The sequence below is a fragment of the Dromaius novaehollandiae genome, chromosome 16 (genome assembly GCF_036370855.1).
Source record: "Dromaius novaehollandiae isolate bDroNov1 chromosome 16, bDroNov1.hap1, whole genome shotgun sequence".
NCBI classification, from domain to species: domain Eukaryota; kingdom Metazoa; phylum Chordata; class Aves; order Casuariiformes; family Dromaiidae; genus Dromaius; species Dromaius novaehollandiae.
Genome location: NC_088113.1, coordinates 20,330,558 through 20,358,238, shown reverse-complemented (window position 1 = coordinate 20,358,238; position 27,681 = coordinate 20,330,558). Strand labels below are relative to the sequence as shown.

Genomic DNA, 27,681 nt, shown 5'->3' with positions numbered 1-27,681 from the left:
TCGCCGGGCCGTGAGGCTGGACGTGCCACCGCTGCTGCTCCGTCCTGTCCTCGCTCGGACACAACCCCGGCATTTCGAAAGGACCCTTCCAAGAGCTGCTTATAATATTTTGCTTTGTTGCCCCATTGCCGGTCTTTTAAAAGTGTGTTGACACGTGACATAACCTGGCCCAAGGCTTCAGCGTCGTGTCCTCGAGCGACCGGGGCTGCCTGCGAGCGGGGCCCCGCGGGTGTCTGCCCGCCCGGCGCGCGGCCGGGTGCGTGAGGACCCTCTTGGTCCCTGCAGTGCAGAGGAGCTGGGCGGCTCCGAGGCCTTTTCCTAAGGAAAACACCCCGGTTCGGTTCACCACGTCCTTCTATTCTTTTGTAAGTATTCCTCCACCTGGGTTAGCGGTATGTGCTGAACCGCTTAGGAAAAGGGAGGCGATGCGGCACTTCCAGGCGGGCCGTTATCTGAGAAACCATGAAGGTCGCGTTGCAAAAATAGAGATCCTGTTTGTGCCAGCGGAGGCATCCTGCGCGCCGGGGGAGCCTCGGTGCGCGGGGGGCCGGGGGGGGGGGGACCGGCCCCGGGTTTCTCCCTCCCGGCGCTGGTGGAAGAGCCGGGCTCGGCGGGAGCGGAGCGCCGATTAAGGCGCACGTCCGAGGCCTCCCCTCGCGTCCGCGCCGGCGCTCCCGGTTCGATAGTCCGGGACGGAGCGGGCGGCTGGGAAGCGAAACCGGGCGCTGCTCCCGCCGGCAAAGGCTGAGCGAAGGCCGACGGGGACGGAGCAGCCGGGAATCGGCCCGACGCTTTCCCCTCGGGTGCCCTGGATTGCAAACCTGAATGTTTCCCGTTGCGGCTTTGGGGACCCGTTTGTGCACCTTGTCCCAGGGATGTGATTCGGGCCGCGGGTGACACGATGGGTGTCCCCGGACACTGTCCCGCTTCCCCCCCTCGACGCGCCGGGGCCAGGGGTCTCGCTGCTGCCCGGCCCAACTGCGGTGGGCTGGGATAACTTTCAGGAAAAGCCCATTATGCAAACAGTGGGTTTCTCCTAAAAAGGTCATATGTTTTCTAGGATTGGATTTATTATATTTGTAATTGTCTCGTGTAAGTTGTTTTGATCTTCCCGTGGAAGGACTTTTTACGCCCTCACCTTTCTGACCATAAGGGATGTTTGTGTTACCTTCATTCAAGCATTTAATTATTTTTTTCTCGGAGAATGGAGTTAAACTATGGGTCTGTGCATCTTTTACACTAGATAAACTACCCAGTTAGGATACAGATGCTTCAATTCTATTTTCTTTAATCTTTAGGTCAATTTTCTGTTTAATGCATTTTATTATCATTTTCACAACACAAACAGAAGCCGTAGAATGAAAACAGCCAGTTAACAGAGAGAGATGGACAGGGATATGGTTTCATACCAAGTTTATTTCTTTTTTTTTTCATAATCACTTCTTTTGCACAACAACAACCTCAAGTTGACAATGAAATGCACGCGGTAGACCTAAAGGAACCAGACAAGGCTCTGCTCGTGGTGGAAAGCCCTTTCCCGACACCGTTACAGTTCCTCGTCGCGCCGGCGGTGGGAAGGAACAAGCTAGCGCGTGCTGCGTCCCGAGGAGCGCGTCCTGCGCGGGGCAGCGAGGCTCGGACCGGGCAGCTCGGACAGCGCTTGGGGCAGGACCCTTCCAGCAAGACCATCATCTTCGAAACCTCTTCCTACAGCAACGCGCCAGTTTATTCCCCGCTGGGAGGTGGACAACTCTGTAACACTGCTCAGCACTTGGGTGCTTTCCATTTTCAGAGCACTTCGAAGACATGAATTCACTGATTCTCACAAGGCCCCTGGGAGGTGGGGAGGGATTATTGTCCCTGCGTCACAGGAGGGAGAACCGGGACACCGGCGGGGCCGGGACGCAGGGCAGGCGGCTCTTGCCTCTCCCTGGCAGCGGGGAGGGCCGTCACCTCCCTGCGCCCCGAGGCCGAGGATCACTGAGACATAGGTGGTGGCCAGCGCCCCTCTTCCGCTTTACTTAGAGGACAACTGGCTGCGAAGGTGGAGTTATTGGTCCTAATACGTCATCTCATCCCTAGCATGGACAGTAAGAAATCTCTAGCACCATAAACAGCCATTCCTCGACTCGTCTCTAGTGGTAGTAAGAGCGTATGTGCATATTTCATTTCCACGTATGCATTTCTGTGCGCGCACGCACAGCTGAATGCACCACCTCTCCAATGAGTAAAGCAAGGCAGCTTAATGGAATTAATGAACCCCGTGAGACAGGCTGTGCAGAGCCAGGGCCAGAGACTCACACCGGGCTAAGCAAAGCAAGCTGAAGCTTACACTTGAGCAGGAGCAGCGATTCAGACTTGCCCCCAACGTAGGATGCACGCAGTTGTGACTGCCACCCTCTCCGCAAGGTTAGCTTTAAAGGTAACCCCACGTCTGGATTATAGCAAGATTTATTTTATGACACAACAGTAATAAGAAAAGGCATAGGCTCAGTCCGTAAGCAGTCCGAGGGCCTAACGTCCTCGGATGTGCCCAGTTGCGGACAGAGCTGAGCGTTTTGCTCAGAATGCCAACGGAAGCGCAGAGCTGGAGTGTGGAATATGAGGGCAGTTGTTGCAGCTCCTGCGCAGAAGCGCTGCTCGTCCGGCAGTCTGTGCCGGCTGCGAGTGAGCTTAGCTTCAGCTTCTTTGTCTTGCCTGAATCAGAGGCCCTTCTCCAGGAGAACTCTTTGAGACGCGTATGCACGCTAATCAACTGTCACCATCTCATCTTTCCTCCCTCGTACAACTGCACGCACTCCCTCAGTCCCTGGTCCGGGCAGGTACACTGCCAGAGGCCTCCAGGGAGCTGCACCGACCAGGCACGAGGCCTAACGTTAATAGGCTTCTGCAAAAATCTGGGTGCTAGCTGTAGTTACAAAGCTTGATTAATAAACACCTACGAGAATCAATGAGGAATCTCAAGCCCTGTCGTAAGAAGCGTTGCCCCAGGGATGTGTCAGCTCCGTGCCATGCAACGTGTCCGAAGACCGCGGTGTACGGGAATGGTCCAAAAGTCACAATAGCAATGAAGGAGGCTGGGACTGCAAGGTTAGCAATGAGGACACGTAATCAGTCTCAGTCGAGGGGTGAAGTATGCTGTTGCACACAACCATTAGCAATCCCGGGACACGGGAGGGAATGAAATAACTCGTCTGCTGCTGCTGTGAGAACTGAAAGAGTGGTGTGTGTCGCCCGTCAGGCACAGTGTTACGTTAGTCCAGGCAGTGCCTGGCATCAGTCACCCGCCCTCGCCCGCAGCGCGGGGCACCCGGCTGCTTCCCAGCCCCGCGGCGGGGCGGCCCCCCAACATACCTGGCGTTGCAGTAGCTGCTGCGTGCAGCCAAAGCAATCACACGTTTCCCTGATAACGTCCAGCAGCACTGGACAAGCTTTAAGTTCCTGAACATCCCCAATACACTCATCTGCACCAGGCAAACATAACTCTGTTACACCGATACCTCTGGCTACGCTGGACAATCCTGTTTCCTTTGCATGAGACATTTCATCAGCAGTAACAGACCTGGTCCCCTGATATCACTGATGCAAAACTCTGCCTGACACATCCCTGCTTCTCTGAGACATGAGTTTACCCTGCAGTAGCAAATTTTTCAGCTATGTCCACTGTACCTCACAGAACCAACCCGGTGAAGGTGAGAAAAATGCGTTTCCCAGTGCTCACACCGGCATGAGCACTGCTGGGCTCCTGACTCGCCAGGTCGTCCTTCTGTGCATTTCCAACGTGATTGTTTGCCAGGCAAAGCTATCGCAAGAATAAGTCTCCACCTGAGATCAAGGCTGGCCTTCAACTACACAGAGGATACCGCGACTTGGGCCTAAGCTGGTGACACAAAGGACTGAGATGGAAGAGCCTGGCAGGAACCGAGTCCTGAGACTCAGGAGCTGTTCGGGGAAGGATCGCTCTAACAAAACACAATCTGCCACCACGGTTTTTTCCCATGGTACACGCCAAACCTCACAGCTCCTCAGCCTTGCTCCTTGGTTGCAGGAAGCAGACTGGAGCACCCTCACGCAGGGTGGATTCGTGCCAAACGATGTATACCAAAGCGAGCATTGATCTGAAGCACCATCTTTATTATGTCCCTCAGTCCTTCCTTCCTCTCCCCAGCCCCAGGACTGGCCTCTCCCTGCTCCTGTCCCTCCTGCCCGCAGGACTCAACCCCCCGCGGCTCCCCAGGCTGCAGTTTCCCTGGCCGCAAAGCCGGCAGCCCCCCCGGCGGGTGGGGCCCGGCCGCGGGTCTCCCCCAGGGCTGCTCTCCTCGAGCCCGCGTCCCACGGGCCCCGGCATCCTGCCTGCGTCCGGCCCGGCCTCCAAGTTCTTCCGAGCCCCAATGATAGAGTGAAAATGGTCATTTCTCTTGTTTTAAGCTCCTGCTCATGAGTACAACATTTCTGATAATAATAATCATCATCATAGTACTAAAAACAGTATTTACAACAAGCTTCAGGTCAGAATTACACACCAAGCAAACACTCAGCACCACAGAGAGTAGGACAGGGTTAATATCTTGCAGATACCTTCTCAGATCCCACCAACGCGGGACACAGACATTTGACAGCTTCAACCATTTCTTACACACAAACATTTTGTTTAAATTACTTTTTAATTTTTTTAAACTTTTTAAAATGTATTGTCACTATATGAATGAGGTGATGCTGGCGGTGATTCCGCGTTCTACACAGATGCTTATCTAAGACAGCTGCTACTATAAACTGATCATTAGCTACTGTTAAGAAATTCAACCCTCAGTTTCCTTTCCTTTTCCCTCTTTGCCCCAAGCACTTTTTGTCCCTGGACAACACTGGGGCTTTCTAACAGTCCTGTCCCCCTCCAGCCCAGGCAGAGGGGGCTGTGAGTAAGGTAGCCCTTCCTTTTAGGAGCAGAGTGTTCCCCTAACATCAAAACATGTTATGGCCATAGAGGGATCTCTCCCTAATCCAAGTGGGAATTCTGGGGAGATTAGCAAAGAGGCTAGGGATTTTATTTCCAGCAGCTGCTGCTCTTTGGCATTCCTTGGGTTTCTGTGACTGGCTGATGCTTATCTCAGGGCCTAATCAATTCTTTATGTAAGTAAAGCACACAGTAGACAGAAAACTTCAGCTTCTGAAAAGACTCAGCAAAGGGTTTTCTTAAGAAGGGTGGAGAGGCAAGCGGATCTTTCTTCCCAATGTAAAATGCTCATCTGCTCTAGCTTCTGACCACTGCCTGGTGCCTTTGCGCAAGGTAGAGCACCACCCTGGCAGCCCCCGCACCAGCCTGCAGCCCTTTGCTTCAACCATTCCCCCACGGAGTCTGCAGAGCCCGCTGTAGGAGGGATTGGGAGGGCTCAAACTGGCTCTTGGGAGGCGTGATGTGCAGAGGATACCAATTACTAGTAATTAAGTGTCCCTTGGACGCCCCTTTGGTTTATTCTGAAATCTGAGAGAGCATCCCGGGAGGAATGGCCGTCGCGAGGGCGGAAGGGAGAGGCACCCTGGGGATAAATACCAGCCCAGGAATCCTGCTGTGTCTCTGCCTGCTCTAGGCACCCTGCTGCCTTGTCCCGGGAACATTGCACTGATCTGTTAAAAAAATAACAGTAATCTCTGAGAACTGGACAAAGGGGAATTCTTATTACCTTCTGCCTCAAATGAAAGCAGCGTCCATCTTCTCCTCTGCAAAATCTTGCCACAAGACTGTGCTCTCGCGAGGGCCGACTCCTCACACCGCATCTTACGAGGCCCCACTTGCGATAAGGTGGCAATTCCCTGCTTCAGACGCAACGTTTCCAATTAGTTTTTCAAGCCAGAGGCGGAGCTGGCACTGAGGGTCCGCAGTTCTGTGGGTCTCAGCAAGGGAATGGCAGACCCCTCAGCGTCTGGCACAGGGGCTGCCCGGACTCCAGCTACCTTCATAAACTGTGACATTAGAAGACTGGGAAGTCCATAGACTTTGACAGTCATCTGTTTAGATCAGACATTACTGCTACGGACATTACAGCTATTACTACCATGCTTGCATATTTTCTGCTCATCTCTACCTCCATGAAGAGACAAACTTTTCTTAAAAATAGGCCCTGAAAAGCTAAAGGTAGACAACAAATGAGCATGTGAACATCTTTCACCCTTACTGTGGTCTTGCTGATGGCCTCCTCTCTTAGCTCCATCTTTTCCAAAGCTGCAGGTCTGGAAGTACCCTGCAAGCAACCAGCATGCCCTTTCTTACAATGTGCTGCCTAAGAACCAGAGCTCTGTGGCTTATTTCACGATCTCTGGTCTCAATGTCTGTCCTGTAACGGCACTGAAGAGTCACATCCATCTTTGGAAAGGGAAGGATGATTATCCTGTTCGCTAAAGGCCTGTGGGCTATTTCACAATCATGCACCATCTCTATCTGAATTGTTTTCTTACTGGAGTGAAATCTTGTGCTAGTGAAAGCACTGGACAGGCCTGGAGACCCAGCCCTGTTTCCCCAGGACATCCAGGGACCCAGGCTCAATAGAGGCAACAGCAGCACGAGATTCTCCCATGCTGCTTGACCAAGCTGTCTTGGTCTTCCCTCTGCTGGGGAGAGGGCAGTTCGGTCTACAGGCTTGTTCAGTCTGCGGCCAACTAGGATATCAACTAGTGCTTGCTGTGATAGGGACTTTCTGTGATGTGGGCACCTCTCACCAAGTTCTGGTTTGAGACCCCTGGCTATTTTCATTTGGGCTATCAAAGAATCATCCAAAGATAATGACTTTCGGTCACTGCCTACCTGGGCTGGCTTCAGATAATAACCAAGAGATGAAAAGGTCTGCGTGCCACAACTCCCTGAGCCATCCCATCCCTCTCTTATTCCTTTCTCCTACCACTGGGAAATAAAGGATCTATTAGTTATACCACTTCACATAAAGAAATTATCACTTCCCACTATTCTCAAACTGATATTTGGCTCAGAGCAAACACCAAGAGTAGTAAAAGCTCCGGATAAGAAATCCGTATCTCCATGACACTGCTGGTTGAATTTATTAATAACTTAATTCTTTACATCAGTTTAAGAAATATCTTTTAAAAAAGGACAACCCCCCCAAAGAAGCTGTTTGATTGACTGATTCATTGATTCTATATTTCATGTGAACTAGTTGCTATTCTGCTTAGAGGTCCCTATGATCTGTGAATCCCCACAAGTACTGAACAATCAAGGATGCGGAGATAGAGAGAAGCGTGTAGCTGGGGCACTAACACCAGGGGGAGGGAAAGAATGGAGACCCAAATGTTGCATCTAGACAAACAAAATAAAATGTGTTGGTTGGTTGGTTTGTTAACAGGAATCAGGTGCTAGATGTGTAGAAAAGCCCTTTATCCAGAGATCTCCTCCCGCTGTTCCTTGTTCCTGCGAACTTCAGCTGCATGCAGTTCCTGCAAAGACAGGAGACACCACACTAGGTATGGGTATACCCAGCACGTACGTAACCCAGTCACGCCCAAGGCGAGCCTCTCAGCGTGGCACTGCAAGGACCAGGGGACAAAGGGCCCCTCCGCCGCGGTGGGGCCCCTGACCCTGCCGGCTCCCGAGGTGCCGGTTCGCGGGCAGCGCACTCGCCTTCTCGCGGAGCCGCTCCCTCAAGGCAGCGAGGTGTGCTTCACGGATCTCCCGGCTCAGCTCCATCTTGTAGTTGAGCTTCTCCTCAGCCAGCCGGCTGAAGTTGTTGTTCTCCTCCAGAGCCTTGTGGAGCACCTCCCGCTCGTGTTCCCTTTTCTCCGCCAGCTGCTTCAGCACCTGCGCTTCCTGGGTCTGGGGGAGCAACGCCATGGAAAAATGCTTCAGGACTGGAGCGTAGACCAACAGTTACATCTCCTACAGCGTTAGCGGCTAAGAATTTCAGCCTACAGCAAGCTCGCACATACTAGATCAGAGAGGACTCCATATATCTATGCAGTTTTAAGAACAGAAGGAAGATTATGATCGAGTTCAATCTCCTGCCTAAAAAAGGCTGCAGAATTTCACTGAGTGACTCCCATGTCTCAGTCAACAATTTATAGATGAATAAGAATACGTGTAATAACACTATTTCCAGTCATTTTAGATTGCTCTTGGTAAGACAATTTTAGGGCTTGGTGCAATTAGTACCAGTCACACAAAAGTCACTGCTTTTACAGAATATCTCCTTACCTTCCTCCTCTCCTCTGCAGCCTCCAGCCTCCTCTGCAGTTCCTCCAGGGACAGATCCTTCTTCTTGGGAGGAGAGGAAAGGATTGGGCTCTCGGGAGATAAATCTGAAGGGGACTTCAGGATCACTTCAAAGCTCTGGCCCGATGCCCTCTTATCCAGCTGCTTCACCTCCATATCTTTGTGGGGGGGAATAAAAACAAAACAGGAGCTCTGTGCATCTGTGACACTCAGGACAGCGTTCACCCGAGGACCACCAAGTTCCTCATGAAAGAATAAGGGTGTTAACTCCCATGTCCTGATCAAACTCCCACTTGGGTGATTTTGTTCTATCTCCAAAATTTTCTCCAAGTTTCAGCCGGAACTTCCTTACCATCTGACAAAACTATCCCGTAATACTGCTCTTCACTGGAACACTTGACAAAAATGTTCTTATTTTTACTTCCACATTGAGGCTGTCAGCAAGTAGTGTCTGCAAGCAGCTTCTTTCTGGATAAATGTGGGTCACATGTTAATAAAATAAACTATGAAAGAAGAATAAATAGAGACCATGGGTTAAAACACGGATTGCTTCTCCAGGATGGGACAACTCAGTGTGCTGAAGAGCTCCCGTGTTCACCGAAGCTGCTAGCAGGAAGGATATGCAAACAATTCTATAGCTTCTATGTGGACACAATACATACCTCCATACTGGTAGATGGTATTAGGATGTGGCTGGGTGTGGAAACAGGAGCAGATGAGAGAGAGCAGAGACAGCTCCTTCATTTTCTCCTTGTAGGCTGAAAAAATAAGAAGTAGCAATAAGAAGAGTCTAATAGCAATGCCAGGTCTTTTTCATGGAAAAAAAGAAGCAAGTAGACACAAGAAAGCCCATTTTTAACTACCAGAATCTATGGAGGCTCTTACAGGCTGCCATAGGTTGCCAAAACATACCCAGGGACTGTCTGTTGTAGAACAGACTAAACTAGCTGCTGGTGTAGCAAATGCTATGGGGAGACACACAGGTAAAAAAGATGCCCACCAGAGCCTAGAAATATTTCTCAACCTGTGGAGCAATCCCAGTATTTCACAATTCAGCATTTCTGACCCAGGACCAAGAGGAAAGGTGCGGTCAGAGAAAAGAAGGGGGGAACTGCTGTAATCCAGCTTCACGATGTACCTCCTTCACTACAGAAGCAGATAAGAGAGGGTGTAAGAGGATTTTGTCACTATCTTGGCCCATCCGGGCAGTGGTTGCTACTGGTCTGCACTTACAGTAAATGCTGTCCCCACAACCTCCTGTGAAGGACAGTGAAACACACCGTCCTTTTACGCTCTGCTGCTGTGAGCACTCAAGTTTGCTCATCATTCCTGTGACCAGACGATGCACTGCAAAATCCTCAGTGATCACAAGTGCACCAAGCTGCTACTCTAGTGAGAACGACACAGCTCGCAAGGAGTCTTCCTTCCAGCGCAATCTTCACCTCCATTCTTGGAGTTTAGCACATTTAAGACAATGAACTGCTAGCACGTACTTGATGAAGAACCTCACAATAGAAGACTTATAAACTGAAAGGTGCTGTCAGGCTTTCAAGTTCTTTCTAACATTACTGTAACCAGTACTGTAACCAGTCACAACATCACTGTTAAGAAGGTCAGGGCTGTGGAGAGGAGAATAACGACATCATGACTCCAGATCCTTGCTCGATGACACTCTTCTCAGATCATCAAGGCCACAGCATGGGAGACCTAAAGAATGGTGATACTCCTTTAAGCTTCAAACACAAGCTCAGTCTCTTTAGTAGGCTATCTCACAAGACTGAGCAACTTTACTAACAAAGCCTTGAATCCCAGCTGAAGACTAACTCCGGGAGCAGCTGTTACCGCAGCCCCCGGCACCGGAGCCAGCAGGATGCTGTGGCTCAGCAGCTGATGGCTCAGCAGCAGGTTATGCCATCTCATGGACACTGGAGACTGAGGCTCTGCCCAGGGCTGGCTCCCCAGGGCATGCCCAGGCACACAAGGATGGAGTCTGCACAGCTGTGCGCTGCTGCTGACCCTGCTCTGAGCCCCTTTGTGCCACTCTTCTTCCTGCCTCCACCTCATGGCACAGATGTTCTGGTTTCCAGTCTTTGCTCTGCTTCTGGATTTCCCACGTGTCCTTGTGCTTCTGACCTTGGTTGGTCCCTTGGTTACTGAGCTCCTGCTCTGACCTAGAACTCCAGCCAGAGACGAGTCTGCAGCCCAGCAGCCAATACCACATCCATTTTGTAGGAAGACCGTCTGCCAGGCAGGGAAAGGGAAGACCCCTTCCCTTCGGAGACAGTTTGGAGAGGCACATGCAGACCAGGAAATCAGCAGGAACCAGCCTGCAGGTTTCCAAAGAGTCAATCTTGTTTAGCAAGAGGGGCTAACTGGAAAGTTAGCCCCCAAAGTTTGTGATATGAAGAGGCATTAGAAATAGATGAGAACTGCAAAATAATTTTCGAACATCATGCAGTGTCCTACATCCCCTCTGGAACACCTTTCAGATCATCTCCTCTGCCTCCCTCTAAGTATTCTGACTGTTAAAAGAACTAGCAGGTTTTAGATGATAAGAAGGACAGCAGAGGAATGGATATTCAGTTTGTTCTATATGCCTACTTTGTATTGCATTTATTTTCTCTCCTCGGTAAAGAACTTCATCGTAATTAGCATCCTCCTTTTGCTAACCCACAATCCCTGCAGCTCAAATCTTTATTGAACACTTTTCAATTTGCTTCCCATTCTGATTTTAATACCTTGCCCATTTCTGCTCACTATTACATGCATACCAAAGAGGAATAGTTTACATCGGCAGTGCAAGCTATAGAGCAGAACATCTTTGATTTTATTCTTAATCAAAAGGTCTTTGGAAAACCTCTGAGGGTGCTGTACTGTGCTAGAGGTAGTGGCATGTAGCACTGAGCTAATAATGTCTCATCCTCTGGACTAGAAGAGAGATCGTATCATTTCACAGGAACAAACCAAGCACTGAGGTCCTTGCTGTACCATTAGGCCTGGTCCTGAGTGAAACCAAGGCATTAAGCAGATGTGCCACAACCCTGACCTACTGATTTGAGTGTCTTCTAGCACTTCAATGCTTTGGTTTTCATTATTTGAACTTCAGTAGGTCACCCTCATATTGGTTTCACAGTTCTCTGTGTAGATGAGTACATGCTGAAGCCACTGCCTTTCAGGTCTGTTGTAGTGGTTTCTCTTTTTAACAGCTGCCTCCATTCCATTGGGATCTTTCCTGTCCCGCTTTCCCTTCTGCAGAGCAAACTGACCGTCCCTCTCTGTCAATTAAAATGAAAAGGAGAGAGAGGACAAAGGGACACCGCTTTGCTGAGCTGCAGCCAGCACTTTAATGAGCTATGAAAGTGGTGTGCATCCTTCTCCCAGCACTGCAGCCTGCAGCTGCACCCCGGCGCCAGCCATCAGACGCAATTAGCTGCATGCAAGCACACGGGTCGGGGGAGCAGGGCCGGGATCGGCCGCCTCCGGAGGCCTCTGCAGGGAAAAGCACGAAGAGCCCCGACCTGTCGGGCAGCCCCCGCTGCCAGGCACGGCCCGCTGCGGGATGGGGGAAGCAGCGGGAACGGCGGCAGCGGACCGAGACCTCCCGGTCCCGGGAAAGTCCGTTCAGCGCCGGGGAGCCCCGCGCAGCCCCCCGGGAGCCCCCCGCCGCCCCCCGGCCCGGGAGCTGTCCCTTCAGCACCGCCGCCCCCAAGTGCCCCCGGCGGCGGCCCGCGGCGCGGAGCTGTCCCTTCAGCACCGCCGCCGGCCCCCAGGCAGCGCCGAGGCCGGGGGCTTCCTACGGAAGAGAGCAGGACCCCGACCCCTGGAAAGAAATATAACCGGGCCCCGACCCACAGCCTGGAAAACCCACCGCCTCTGCTCCAGCTGTTAAACCCGTGAGACCCAGAAGCTGCCACAGCGATGCCCTAGTCCTCCTGCGCTTTTGATCTGAAGCTTTCAGTAACAAACAGTAGGTGGCATTTGCGACGGCTATGCAGTGCCTGTAATGCACTTTTTAGGCTAAAATAAGGAAGGCCCTTGTGAAAGGACAGGCAGATCCTGATCGGACACTGTAAAGGAGATGGGAAGCTGAATCAGCTGGTCACCTGGGATTCCTCTGGCGTAGGGCTGGAGCACCACTCTGCTCACTGCTTTTTACCTATTGACGTCAAGGGTAGACTGACCCAGTCAGAACAGAAACTGTTCTAAGCTGTCCTAGGGCAAGTTCAGACCTCAGTTACCTTCAGGATCAGGAGAGTGGAAAGGGGGATTTCTCACTATCCCCTGCATTCTCAAGCAGGCATAACTTATTTGAACCAGGGTTCCAGCTCCAGTATTTTCAAAAGAGAATGAGCCTTTTCATGAACACATGCTGTTTTTTTTTTTCACGCCTAAGTTTTAGCACATATTGGATACTGCTGCAAAGGTCAGAGGTATCTACAGAGCAAAACTGCTAAGACAATCTCAGTGTAGTTAGTGGAGCAACATTAATAAGGCAGAGTGCAGACAAGCCCGACTTTTGTTCATGTCTTTCTTATGGTTTCATGTTGTACACTTATTAATATCATCTAAACTCTTCCTCCTACTCAAAGGCAGAGTTTGAGAGACAGTGGAAATGTAACTGCCTGGCAGATACTATCCCTGGCTTTATGTTACTTTCCAAGGCTCTATGCTATCATCTGCATTAAATGGGAGGGCTGGGGGTGTTGGGGAGTTTAGCAAGCCACACACATCATGTCTCCACCTATATCTGGAAATAAGGAGGAGTCACTTACTACAGGACTTTCTTGACAAGGCATTTTCTGTACTTATTCCGTCAGAAATAAAGCTTTTCGGGGAAACGGGTTTTCCTAACACTCTAGTGAGATTCTTTCATCAGTTTCAAAGAATTGGAGGTAGACAGTTAAATAAATTTCCTAGTAAACCTGATCATGTTCTCTTTTACCCTGAAATCCTTTATCTAATTTGTTCCCTCAATTTTAGATGGATCCCCTTAGTAGTATATAGACACGAGAGGGATATAAGCAAAAGCCAAATATCGGATGCACCTGTCCAGCACGCAAGGTCCTCTCTCTAAAGTGATTCAGTGTATTCTAGATTTCTAGCCCCTTCCCAAGGTATCAGAGCCTATGTGCATCCCCAGGCGGGTCTCACAACCTCTCAACATAGCACAGGGGTCAGCAAAGGGAAAACACACGCCAAGTGAACCCCCTTCCCTCACAGAACAAACGGCCGGCAGGGCCTACCCGATAGAGACTGTGGGTAACGACACATCTGCCAGACACCAGAAAGGATTCTGACAGAAATTTTTAGTGAATGGGTAGTGTGGACATTTACATTTCCAAGAGACTGGAAGATCTGAAAGTCTACATTAGACAGTGACTACATGCCCTATATAAATATAATATGTCACGATTCAAGCTCCACACTATGAGGACTTGGCTGGAACTCTCTTCAATTTGACCTGTTTATTGTCCTCTGTCCCTAAAATTCTATGCGTCTTTACAAAGAGGAAGGCAAGCTCTCTGAAGTAAGAATAAGGCTTTATGCTACATTTGGGAAAGGACTGCTACTTTTTGGAGGCTACAGAAAAATAAGTAAATCAATGGATAATAATAATTCTTGGTCATTTTTATGTGTTGAGATTTGATCTCTGACTGAACGTAGATTGTGACTTTGCTGCTGGGAACACTACATTTCTCTCTCCACTGCTCACACATAAACAAAATTGCGACTAACCAAAAATGAACTGAGCACTTCAACGCTTGCAAGCAGATACTACGACCATGTGGACAAGGGGAGCAGTCACAGCTGTCACACAGGACACGCAAATGGGCTCCACAATTCCATCAGATTGATAAAGTACACTTCCCTCTAGAACTGGTCTTGGATTCAGTGTCAGACTTTTCCTATATATTTCTGTATGATCCCTTGATAGAGCTCCATTTTGCTCAGCAGGGGAGGACGTATAATTTAGCAAATAAAAGTAAGGAACATGCCCTCTGAGTCACTATTTAAGATACTGTGTCAATGAAGATCAAATTCAAGATCTCCTGAAGCAAGACTATTTCCCATTCACATTTGTGTCAGAAAAAGCATTCTTAAAACTCCCAGGGGATGAAAAGACCAGCACTACAAACCTCAGCATTGACTACTTCACTTCAGGAGGTTCTGCGCTCACATTTGCCAATAGATGTGGGCTTTGAGGACACATAGATGTGGGCTTTGAGGACACATATATGTTCCAGTGGACAAAATCTTTTCACAAGATATGACAGTTGACTGGCCAGAGTACGATATGGTAGAGCAGTCCCTGCCAGGAAAGACTGTATAATTTCCAGGGCACAAATTTACACATTTTGAGAATAGTTAAACAGAATAGCAGAACTCTTTATTTAAGCATCCATTTGCAGAGGTGCTTAAATAAAGTTCTTCTAAGTTAGTAAAAATAAATTTGTTTGGTTCAGCCTGAACAAATACTGTATATTTGTATAAATTAACCAGGTTATCTGACTCTATTAAAAAACTGTTATAGGCTTAAAGATCAGAAACTCAAAAAGCCATAGAGGATGAAGAACTTGCACACTTACAAGCAGCAATTCCTAAGGGACATTACACCAAAGCGCCCAAGAGCTTTGCCTTGCCTACAGGTAGAGAAATAGGGCAGCCAGCTCACTGCACAGACTAATCTATGACGTGTTATCTCAAGTATAAATTACCGATATTTTTCTTTTCAAATACTGCAGTAAGAGGATAGGTAGCAAGTTCATTCACTCTGGTATGGTCTTCACCACTAAGTCATCAAACTTCACTGCTTTAATATTAGGATTGGGATGAAACATTGCAAATAGCTGAGTTTTGCAAATTAAAAAGTGAATAAACTGTAAGATATACAGAAAGTATGTCAGAGTCTCATTCTGTAAAGTATAGTAACCTTGTGATTTATTGTCTTCAGAGGACCTTGGGTTTAACAGCTACAATGCTATTTAAAGAGGTGCAGTCAATCCCTCAACATTTGTGAATATTTATGCACAGCAACCAGCACACTCTGATCTTGCTCTGTTCACATTCCATTGCACACCCAAAGCAACAATTAATATCAATAATTAAAATTTTTCATCTAACTTTTCTCTGTACTGTATATATTGCACAGGCAAAATCACTTTTGCCCTGTTGCAAGGAGAGAACAAGGTAGTTTACCTGGATCTTTATTCAAACCAAGCTACCAAAAAGGCCAGAGCACTCTCAGTTTGCTCTCTCAAGTGACTCACTTCTTGAGCTCCCTCTAGTGCTATTCAGTATATACTGCGTTTTCTTATTCCTGCTGCTTGACGTGAACACTATAGGGCATTTATCCATGTTTATCTCCAAGTTAACCCCTGGAGACACTATTCAGCTGCTCCCTGAGCGATTGTGGTTCAGGAAATGGAGCTACTGGCTGGGGAAGGGTGCGGTGTGCAAGCAACAGGAACGATCTTCTCAGTCGTGATGTGCTTAGACTCACCAGCAGTAACTGAGAATTAAGTGCTTAAACTCACCAGCAGTAACTGAGAATTAAGTTTCGTTCTTTTCCTCCTAACTAGGCAAAATTAAACCGTAAACTATTTGAACAGCCTGTCTTTTTGCTGGGTGTTTGATAAGGTCCAGCAAAATGGAGCTGGGCCATTAGGCACAGCACCAGTACAGAGTAATTCATAACAAACCAGAGGCATAACAAGACTAATTTATGTGAATTCAGACAATTAAAATGGATGAGACTGAATGTGCTATATCTGATAGCAAGGTCAAAGCAAGGTTATTACAAGAAAACTACCTGTATTGCAAAGTAATTTGGGGGAAGTAAGAATTGCTTCCATAAACAGTATTATACCGTGATAAAAATGAGAATAGTCCAATTACAAATGTAGCCAAAGCACAAACAAAAGATAAAGAAATGAGATGGAGAATTGAGAGTCCTTCAACACAAGAAATGTAATGCCACATATACAGCAAAAGCAAGCAAAATCCTCAATATGTCTTGAGAGTATAACAGACTGTAGATATTCTCGCCTGGTAAGAATATTAGCATAATACTACATAATAGCCAATTCTTCATCTCAGTCTAACACACTTCTATTCCTTTGGTCCACAAAACTAGTTGATTTAATAGGTCAGGAAGAGATCTCCCATGCCTAGAAAAATTCCTAACGGTGTCCAGGTGTATTAGCACTAAGATTAGACCTCAGCTCTTTTCTCCCCGTCTTCCCATTCTGGTAAAACAAATGTAGGCCTGTAGGTCACAGCACTGAGAAATCTGTATGGGCAGGAAGGGGAACCAATAAAAACCAGTGGGATTCCTGAGGGACAGAGGTGATGCAGCTCCATTTGTATTGAAAAGGGAAGACAAAGTGTAGCCCTTCTCTAGTGGCTTTGTTTCGGATCAGCTGCTGTATGCCACACTGATGCCACACACCATTTCAGCTGCTCACCATGGGATTTGATGCCCAGAAGTTACTGTGGGCTCATGTGGACTCGCTCATGAGAACAGGCAGATGCAAGGATTACTTTGCCTTCTGTTGGACATCTGCTAAACTATCACCCAGAAAAGGTTTCAAATCACCTGGCTCCTTCCTTCCGAGGTTTCATTTGCAGCTCATGCACATCACATCAACTCGTATTATGCACAGTCAATAGATTGGCAAATCACTCAAGCTATTACACTTGAACATGTGGGCTGCCCTCCGGAAAATAACCAGGGAAATCTCTTTTGCTGGCTCAGTGACAGAGAAAGGGTCAAGCCGTGAAGCAGAGACCTAGCAGCCTGGGATGGGCGGGTGACTGATTGTCAGGGAACGATTCATGGAAGGAAAGAGGCATGGACTGTGCAGTTTAATAAGGCAGATGAAGAACTCAAAATGGAGGCAACTATTCCTCAGCATCTGTGGGCAAACATAGATCCAGATTGTCAGGCTCAGCTGAGAAGAGCTACAGAGCAGTTGGGGATGGGATAAGCCAGAAGTTAACGAGAGAGTGAAGGATAGGAGTCCAATGCCATGATCTGTCACAGATACAGACATGCTGCGTGACCACAGACTGGTCATTTGGTCTCTTTGGACCTTCCCTTTGCATTAAATAGGGATTATTGTACCTGCCCATTATACAGAGATATTATTTGTATAAACACAGTCAGAGAATATAAGATTCTCAAGTATGACACTGAAAGTGCGGAAGTACCCTGAATGAATAAAAGGACAGTTCTGAAATACGCTGAGTAGCTCTTCACCAGTTAGCATTTGCCAAAGTACTACAGCACATGCACGTGGCATCTGACCACTGTCTGGCTCTTTTGTATATCTAAATCACAGCCAAAGATCTGACTGTCAGTTAAACTTCCTTCTGGATAGGAAATTTTTTTCCAATCTACATTTATACCTAAAAGAATAAAGCACATGTCATAAGGGGAACGGGGAGGAAAAAGTTCTAAGCGAATGACTCAGAAGGTTACAGTGTTCTCAATTAACTTTAGGGGAACATGGTACAGAACATTTGGTGAGCTTGAGATTCCCTCCAAGTGTCGTAATCAAGAACCATTAGTCCAGTTCACCCTAAGAAGGTGTGAAGATACAAACCATGCTGCTGCCCACATGGCTGTCACACAAGTCTTACATTCACTCTCCAGAAGATCTCGTTTGCAGACCTTCCAAATTGCTACATCACACCACTAAATCTCAGCTTTTCCTTTGCAGAAGGAGAATGCATTCATCTGATAAAGCAATGCATTCAGCAGATCTAAACCAATATTGAAATACTCCAAGAAAGGGCGCTTCTGAAGTATCTGAGGGTTCCTTCCTCACAGAATCTATAAGGTGCCATCAATAAAGATATGATTCATATTTTAGAAAGAACAAACATTTTCCAAGGATTTAGAACCCTTGGTTGGATACAGTGGTAAAAAAAAGGAAAAAAAAGAAAGAAATGCCTACAGTGTATTCTCTTGGCTTGTGAAACTGAAGTTCCAATAAAAGTACCATGAATTTCTAGTACAGGCCATATATATTCTATCAGTATCTGAAGAGAAAAAATAATAATTTCTTGAGAACACAGGAAGATGGAGAGACTAGACGAAAAGGACTCTGACTGGGCTTGTGTCCTGCACTAGTGACAATTTGGCAATAATGTATGGTGTTCACCAATATAGTCCAGACAAGGGATTAAGGGGATAACCCACACCTACATAGTCGTATGATTCTCACATTTCAACCTAGGAGGGGAAAATCCTGCGATCTGTCAAGGCACATTTACCACATGAGGTCCAGTTGTAAGGCCTAGAATGACAAACCACAGTGTTTCATCTTGGCTCCACCTTCTCAGACATACTTATATCTGAGAAAAGCCCATGAGGCTTTCATGTTACTGCATCATTTCGTAATCCCTCAGAAAGGCTACTGGTACTCATCTGCCTTTTTATCCAACCCAGATACCTATGGATGATGGCAAAAGTTAGATAGTCTGGCATTGTTCACACAGACTCCCCTTTTCGGGTATGCAAAAGGATAACACTTTGTCCAGATGATCTCAGGAGGACTCTGCCCCTGCAAGGTCTGCCAGCACAGCATGGCCATCACTGCAGCTGAGCCTGCACTGAGCATGTGCCGCCGCTTCCTCTGCTTTATCGCTGAAAACAACAGTCGTGGCCAGGAGAAAACGCCTGAGGTGGCAGATAGAAAATAGAGACGACTGGTGGGGTAGGGGAAGCAAGAGCCATTTCTTTTCATCTCAAATTGATTTGTTTGTTTAAACAAACCCAAGAAAATGTTCCCAAGGGGGATAAGCCCATGGGCATGAGCTGCAGACAATTACAGCTTGGTCCTTCCAGCACAAATTTGCTTTTGCTGGGAAAAAAGAAGAAAATAAAGAAGAAAGAAATCAAGACTTTTTCATTCATTTACAGGATTTGCTTGCCTTTTTCTCTTGCCTTTGCAGTTTACTTTCTATTACTGCTATAAATGCAACAGCTAATGGGAAGCTGCTCCCTGCAAAGCCAGCTGGGCGAGGCTCAGCCTGGCTCTCTTCCTCAGCAAACGCTTTCTCTATTCTTTTTCCTCCTGCCACAACACTGGTTTCCCATGACTTCTCTACTCTTTGAAGCTGTTTCTCTGCTTGATTTGAGCCAAAAGGAAATGTACTTTCTCTGAACCACACTCTTCATCATGATTCTAAGTCTCCCTTGACAGTAAAACTGCATTTTCGAGAAGGTGAAACATGTCATAGATCAATGGTGGGTGGGGAGGGCAAGAATGCACCAAATGAAAAATGAATTTTGTGTCTATGCATGTTTCACCCACCAGTCCGTCATGTCAAGTTCGATGCAACCTTGGCTAGATGGCTGGCAGGTCTGATCTCTCCCTCCCACCCCCACTTTGCAAATTAGATCCAATCCCATTCTGCAGGAAAGGAAGACAGATGGGTGGGACCTTCAGAGCACGGACTGGCACACACACTCAATGACAGAGGGATACTCACACAAATATATACAATAGCTGAAGATTTTCTGTCATATAGACACATTTTTACAATGCTGCTTTTCCATTTCCTAATCGCATGCAAAGCCTACTCTGGATAAGCTGCACCCTTACCCACCCCCCGCCACCTCCCATTTTTCTGTCCCTTTCTTGTTGCTTTTACTGATCTTTTAAAAGGAGAAAGGAATAGAAAATGCACAGCAGGAAACACAGAGGAAAGCCAGTGAAAGCAGCAAGAAACCTTGCCTGGTACCCTTCTGGCTGGTTCACTGGCTGGGAGGGGGCACAAAGCGGTACTCGATTTTCCTTTTTGTCTTCTGTTCCTATTCAGACCTATATCCTAGCCACCTAGGATTTGGCTTCACCGCCTAAGCCCCTTTCTAAAGCGCTACAGAATTAAGAGCAGTTTTAGGAGAGAACTTTTTCTTTTTTCTTTTTTAAAAAGAAAAAGACAAAAGAAAAAACCCTCAAAACCCACCCGCTGTTCATTGTATCATTTCAGGCTTTTCTTCTCCAAGTTTCCAGTTCCAGCCATTTGAATCCCTTCTCCCCAGGAAAAAGTGGCAAGACTCATCTTTAGGGAACAGTTTCACTGAGGACGTACGGCATCCTCACAGCAGACTGGCAGACTGCAGCCAGATCTGGCCCTTGCAGCCAGGTTCCCTGGGCTGCGAGGACAGCATGCAGCAACGCTATTATTCCCATTATTGCTGCAGGAGGGAGGAAGGGCTTCCCTTGCAGCACTGGATTTCACTCAGCGCCATCAGAGGACCGCTCCCCTGTAGCATCTTCTAACGAAGAAATGCGAGCTGTGGAAGAAACGTAAGGATGGGAAGCTCTAAGAATGCACAGAAACCCATCTACGTTTTTCTGCTTGGGTTTTGAGGGATTTTTTAGGGCATTGCTGTCAATTTCTTGCCAGTGTCTTTCTTTCCATGACCTGTTTGGGAAATACCTGATCTTCACAACACAAAATGTAATTTCTAGTTTCTCTGCATCCAGACACACAGTTATCAGGTTTTTCTTGGGAAAAGAAAAGCTGTATTATGTTACAAAAATAACCATTAATTGACATGCAGCAGGATCTTCTTGCGGTACAATGTAAGGTCAGGAATATTTTAAATTGGCATGTTTATCAGATGTGAATTCATATTAAAATAAAAAGCCCACCTGCTATCTTGCATCAGAGGGGTGTGTGTATGGGGGAGGAAGGGGAACAATGCTGCCATACCAGCCGTCTCTTCATCAGGGAACTCCCCCCAAATGCAAGGAAAAAACCCCTTACAACAACAATAGAAAATAAAAATGATCACTCTATAGGAGTGTTGATTCCCAAACTCAGAAGGTTTCTGTCCTACCTGAGACGGTGCTGGCCATGCTGCTGAGGCGGGAGCCGAGGAGACAGTGTGGGCGCTGCAGAAGCAGGAGTGCAGCGAGGCTGCGGAGGTGCTGCAATGCTGCGGGGAGGGAAGAACTGACTCAGCTGGAGGGGGCTGCAGCCATCGGAGGCAGGGAGAGGCTGGAGAGCTGAGAGAAAGGGAAGGGGTGGAAAGAAAAAGAAGGGTCACTAGTTCAGAATATTAATGAGCATATCAGGCCTCCTTTCCTGGGTGGCTTTGACGCCAGATCCCTCCCAGTTAGACTGCCTGCCAGCAATCCAGACCCACCGAGGGGGAGGGGAGGAGACACACCCAGGCAGGGCTCTGGCAAAAGATGATTTTTCCTCCTCTTCTTCCCTTTCTTGTCTGCTCTAGACAGGCTAAATTGCTTTTCCCCTTGCCTGCTGAACGCAAAAAATGAGGAGATTCACTGATTTTTTTTATTTTTTTTTAAGTCATTCCAAGGCACAGCAACCCAAAGGGCCACGTCTGGGGTCTGGCTTAGCTAGGCAGAGAAGTAAAACCTGAACCCCAAACCTTGCAGCAGCTCTAAACAAACAGCAAAGGAAGGAGTGATCCCAGACAGACTCAGCATCTTTAGGCATGCTTTTTTTGCACCTTCACTGGGGCACAAAAGGGGTAACTGTACTGCAGGGAGGTGAAACTGCTGTAAAAGTAGGTGAGGAAGAACAGAATGGAGCCCTCTGAATTCAATGGGACTTTTCTGTTTTGTTTTTGTTGTTTTTTTTCCAGATATCAGGACCTCCTGTTTCTCCATTTTTTTGCTTTTACATTTTCTATCATTTCTCCTTTTGTGGCTGTTGCAAGGGGCCAATACCTCTGTGCTTTTAAAGTATGTGTCACACGCACATTTAGGACTAAGGAAACCTCCTCAGTTCCTACTGACAGCTGCAGGTACCCCGTGTTATTCATCCAACGACGGCTGCACAAACCCCACCTCGTTTTCCATCAGACACACTTCAGCTTGGTGGCTGTGGTCGCTCACACGAGACTCCCATGCAATCCTTGCAGCCATTGGCCCCTTCATGCTACACGTTATTCTGCTCCCTGCACATACCCTTTTACTGAAAACACCCCCAAATTATCCAGCACGCTGCAATGCAGACACTCCCAGACAATTCCAGGAGCTGCAGGGAACTACAGGTTGTTCGAGTAGCTGCAGGCGTTCTGGCTTAACCAGAAGTAGGAGCCACAAACAGCACCTACTAAATTCAATTAAAAAGTCAGAGATTTTCCTTTTTTCCTAAATTTTACCTACCATCTCTAAGTGTCCTAGTCACTCAACACCATAAAAGGAAAAGCCTCTTTACCATTGAAAAAAAATTACTATAGAAAATCAAATCTAATTCAGAAAAATATTAACATTATGCATAAAATTTCAATATATGTTTGGAATAGGAACCTTTTTAGTCCAACTGGACAATTGACTGCTTTCTGTTCTATTCAAGGCCTGTTTCAGAGTTGCAGCTTCCTCTGCTTTCTTCTTGGGTTGAAACGCTAAGATTTTTATAGGTTAATTTGAAAAATCCTGCCAAATCTTCTTCCCTATTTTAAACGTAATTATCATTTCAAGTTGTCCTTGATTTTCACTAGGGAACGATTGAAGGCACTGGTATTTTTTTCATGACAGAGATTAGGGAAAATTAGTGAGTATTCTCCTAATGTGTCCTTTGCCTTCATCACATGTGACATCTAACCAGGAAGACTATTATAAAACAGCAGATTTTCAAAGAGAATCAAAGAAGTTGGTTTTGTAGTATGCACTTCTTTCACTACTTCATTATAAATATTTTCAATAATTTTAACAATTAAAGATCCCTAAGGGTCTTATGCCATAGAAAGGCTTCTTCCAATAACTCATACTTTCAGCAAAAAATACATTTTCAGAAAGAAAAACAAACACACCAGTTTACAAGAGTATATACATGCAAACTGCTAAAGGGGGCTCATCTATTAATTTTGAAGAAGAGAGAGAAAATTCCCGACCCGATAGAGAAAACAGAGAAAACTCTCTCTTCAATACACAATACATCCTAAAACCAGAGACCCACAGCAATCCTCCTTGTGTTTAATTATAGGAGACAGTCATCTAGGGCAGCAGCTCACAAAGGAAGCTTTACGAAAAGGGTCATGGGCCTGGTAGAACCACACTTCTTCATATTATTATTTGTGGCTCTAAGTCTGGCATAACTGAGGCTTGCAAGAAGAAATATCTGGGAAAAATTTAATCCAGTGACTAATGAAATAAGGTTGAAGGATGAAAAACACCTGGTCTAAAAGGAAGAGCATGGATTGTCATATATTATTCTAACACAATAGCATAGTTACGGCAATAGTGGAGCCATGAGACCTTCCAGTACAATTTGCAGTCTCAAGAAGCTGGGAGAAGCTGACTTCTTTGCCATGAAATAATAAAAAACCCACACAAGGCAGCAGTCAAAACCCCTCAAATTATTAAATAACACATGAGAATGGAGATAAAGAAGGTAGCTGTCGAGCAAGAAAACTGAGCCCAGTCTAAGGTAAGTCCACAGAATTTAGCAACTGAGAAAGAGAAACCAGTGATAACAACATCAGTACTAAATCAGGAAAATATTTCCCTAAGGCAAGGGAAACAACAGGATTATTCTGAATGTTTCCTCTTCAGTATCTATCATGTGCACCTGAGAAATGAGGCCAAATTGTACAACAGATCTGGATCACGAGGAAGGAGAGGAGATGTATTAATTCAGTCACTTAAAAGTGTAAAGCAAGCTATGAATTCACATCATCATCACAGGGTCTGCTCAGATAAAACTGGTCAAGGGCATACAAAAAAAGTTAGCATGGCAAAGCTAGACAACCGACTGAGCAACTACAACTGGTAAAGAACAGAAAATTTGGAGCATGTGAAGCTGTGCCTAATTCTGGCTTTAACAATGATCTGTCACATGGCCTTCACCAAATCACTAACCCCATCTGCTCAGTTTCCTCATCGTATGATGGATATTTCCTTATCCTCCTAATAACAAGATGATTATGATTAAAATTTGGGTGCTAAAAAGAAAGCAGTTTTATTTCATGTATTTAGCAACAGTAAAAAGACAGCATGGCTCTGGATTATCCGGATTCAAACGAATCAAATAATTACAGGGTCAAACAAAAGTTTTAGATGGTTACCATAGGAACCATTACATATCCTCAGAAGGACAATGAATGGCAACTTAATCCTCTCATATCTAGAAGGAGAAAAATATCCTTTGCATGAATAGCAGTGGTCTCATGGTTGGTCATTGCTGCTCTTCAATCTCTTCTGTCCCATTCCTCAAGATTCTTGCTCGTCCAGGAGGAGAAATCCTGCATGGTCGGCCTCTGAACAAAAGTGAGAATTACCCTCCTCGTACTTCGGCATTCTACAAGCTTTCTGCTTGCAGGATTCTCTGCACAGTTAGGTTCAGTCACTCACACATCCACTTCCCTACAGAGTTTGAGGATTATCGTTTTAAAGATTTTTCTTTTGTACATTTTTTCCTTACAGGCATGTCTTACTTTGTACTGCCCGCTTCAAATGAAAAATAGTTCACCCAAGATCTTCACCATCCACTAATGGAGAAAGCAGTACGGAATTCCTGGTAGGCTGCGTTTCCTACTGGATGGGTTACCACGTGGAAGCCATTCATGGTGTAGAGAGTGGCCTGTCGCTGTCCCCTCTACCACTCTAAAAATTCTCCTCTTTTCCCTCCTTTTCCCTCCCCAAACCTATGCCTTGTAAGAACTTAAGTTTTATCCCAGGGAGCCAAATCCCACAGTGAGGACCCAGGAATGAGAATGATGTCCGTGTATATATGTCACAACACACACAAATGTTCTGGCTGCAGTAAACCTCTAAAATTCTTTTCCAGCTTGAATGAGGAACAAATCTTTCTCTTTAAATTTACAAGACTGTTTGCTCTGTTTCCAGTTTTGAGAAGAAACTGGCATACCAATGATTAAGACAGACTTGACAATGCTGGCACTGCAGACTTGGTCAAGTAAGGTAAATGGTGCAGAGAAATAACCCTCCAGAACGATAAAGAGCGCTCAGCCAGTGCTGAGTCATCTCTGCCCCTGGACAATAGCGCATCTGCTGAATCATATTCCTTTTTGGGTTTGGCAACTTTCCAGCTCTTCTTCCTCTAAGGTAACGCTGCTTAAATCAGGTTATTTTAACTGCTATTTAAGTAATGTTGATTTTATACAATGCTGATATTCTCCTTCAGTGTATGAAAGATATATTTACAGGGAATAACGACAGAAAAGGCAGGGAGTATTTGATAGGTTTATGGACAGTTTTAATCCTTTATTTTCCATTATAAACACCTTATCCCACATTCTCACAGCATCCCATCAGTTCTTACAAACTCATTTCTTTTGCAGTTTAATCCTGTATAACTGGTGTCAAGTTAAAGAGTTAATACATTCAGAAACATGAACAAAATCAGTTGTTACATTTTGTGTTAAGCACAGTGAAGAACAAAAGGAGTAACTCAGAATCAGACAACATCAGAAAATTGTGGTTTAAAGCTCTCAAACTGTAAAAAAACAAGGAATGTTTGAATGACTTTTCTTGAATTATTCAAAATCAAGTCTGACATATCAAGCAACCATAGACTTTCTGCCCTTAGCAATAATTGCCTTAGGAATTCTCCAATTAAAAACATCCCACTCCACAAACAACTGTCTTTTCTCATTAACATACAAGAATATAGATAATTTATTAAGGTCTGAAGTATAGCGACCCGTATTAAGAGTGATACTCTATTATTAAGTTCAGCTTTGTACTGCAAGAGCTGGAAAATGAGGCTTATAAACCACAGAACAACTGCTAGCACCCAACTCCAGTGCTCTATGTTGTATTTCTCTAGCTTATTAGCTACAATTCAAAACGGTTTACAAAACAGACAATTTCAGCTCAAGGAGATTAAAGAGAGCAGGATGTGCAGGCTTCACTAACTTGGAAGATACAGAATATACCAGAAGTTTGAGAAGAGATCAGATTGTATAATATACTCACATTTAAGGTCTGTTCTTTTTTATCTTTTTTTTCTTCTCTTGAAATATTAGAATACTTCTACATACAGACATTACCCCTTGCAACTTGATAAGAATAAGGGCATTTGTAAAGTTTCAGTAACAGGAGGCCACATCCTGTTTTACGCTTACATAGTAACCATCTAACAGCATAGGAACTTGAAATGACTTACATGGGGATGTGGTGTGTGATAAAACATTTCCTTCTACTTTCTTCCTTAGATAACTGCTTAAAATATGATTTTGCAGTATTTTGTGATCCAGGTAAACCATGTCCATTTATTCAAATGCTTGCAGGGCTTGCTAGAATCCTACAAGCACTACCTAAGCCATCGATGCAGAACAGTTCAGGATTCATTACAGTCATGTACGGTGGAACCAACCCTTAGTTCAAGCAACTGAAATTCCAGCGCAGCCATTCCAGGCCACGTGCACTGACATAACAACAGGAAACCAAGGCGGAAAGAATCGTGTGGAAGGAAAGTGGAGAACAAAGGAGCAGGGCATTCACCCCTAATGAAAGACACTCATCAGAATTCACTACTGTTGATGCAGAAACTGCAAGGCTCAATATAATGAAATAAAACCCCTTATACTGTAAGTATAGAGAGTTTCAACACAGAATCCTGCAGGATTCTGCATTCTCCCTCTAGACACCACCACCGAAGGGTGGCACGCAAGTGGTGTAAGGCTGAACAGTGTGTTGGAGAGAAAACCTGGTCAAGAAGACAACCATAGGGCCCCACAGCCTTTAATGAAAGAAGGGAGCGAAGTTCTGGCCCCAGCCCACTATCACTGAGGAGCACTCAGACGCCACGGGGAACCCAGGTTTAAAAAAAGCATCAGAAATGTCACCGTTTCGCTGCTTTTTGCAAGCAAACGGTCTGTCCAGCGCCTCTTGGGGGCCAGGCTTCCTGCAGCAGGAGGGAAAAGAGAGGCGGGGGGGGCCCAGGGGCCTCCCCACCTTCCCGCCAAACCACGCGGCTCCCGCTGCGGCGCGGCCCCCCCCGCGGCCAGGGCTCCTGCCAGGGGCCAGCGCTCTACGGCAGGCCGCGCAGGGCCCAACCCCGCCCCGTCGCCGCCGCAGCAGCTCCCGCTGCGCCCGTGGGGGTCCCCAGCCTCCCGCCAGCCCCACCCCGACCCGCCGCGCGGGCGGCACCCAGGGCGGCGGCCAACGGGCCCCGCCGCCGCGACCGGGCCTACCGGGCGCCGCCACCTGCCGCCCCGTTCCCGGGGCAACGCCGCAAGCCTCGCGAGAGCGGGCCCAGCGGAAGTGACGCACCGGAAGGAGGCCGGGCACGTGACGTAAGGCGCGGATTCCGAACGGCGGCGCGCGAGGTGAAGGGGGGCTGCGGCAGCGCCGCCCGCGTCCCCATGGCAACCGGGGGGGCAGGCCGGGCCCGGCCGGGCCGGGGGGTTCCGCTGGCGCCGCCGGGGCGCCCCGGGGCGGGCGGTTGGGCGCAGCGAAGGGCGGTGGAAGGGCAGCGGCCGCGTCCGGGGAGCGGCCTGCGAGGGCCCGGCC

The 27,681-nt window shown here is 46.9% G+C and overlaps 2 protein-coding genes across 5 annotated transcripts in view; one reads left to right on the top strand and one right to left on the bottom strand.

The window, feature by feature from the left end:
- Nucleotides 1–1,396: 1,396 nt before the first annotated feature.
- STMN3 (stathmin 3) lies at nucleotides 1,397–27,443 on the bottom strand. Of its 2 annotated transcripts, XM_064521665.1 has the most exons (6): nucleotides 27,363–27,443; nucleotides 21,069–21,237; nucleotides 8,875–8,970; nucleotides 8,195–8,370; nucleotides 7,625–7,816; nucleotides 1,397–7,440 (listed from the first exon to the last, which is right to left on the bottom strand). In XM_064521665.1, exons 2-6 carry the CDS (start codon nucleotides 21,085–21,087, stop codon nucleotides 7,381–7,383), a joined length of 543 nt encoding a protein of 180 aa, XP_064377735.1. In that variant the 5' UTR covers nucleotides 21,088–21,237; nucleotides 27,363–27,443; the 3' UTR covers nucleotides 1,397–7,380. The 2 variants fall into 2 exon arrangements, with proteins under 2 accessions (XP_064377735.1, XP_025971843.1); XM_026116058.2 differs by lacking the exon at nucleotides 27,363–27,443 and having other exon boundaries at nucleotides 21,069–21,310.
- Nucleotides 27,432–27,681, top strand: part of RTEL1 (regulator of telomere elongation helicase 1) — a 51,815-nt gene continuing 51,565 nt past the window's right edge. For all 3 annotated transcript variants that reach the window (XM_064521657.1, XM_064521658.1, XM_064521656.1), the window contains exon 1: nucleotides 27,432–27,497. The gene's annotated coding sequence lies outside the window, so the exon portion shown is untranslated. The remainder of the gene's footprint in view (nucleotides 27,498–27,681) is intronic.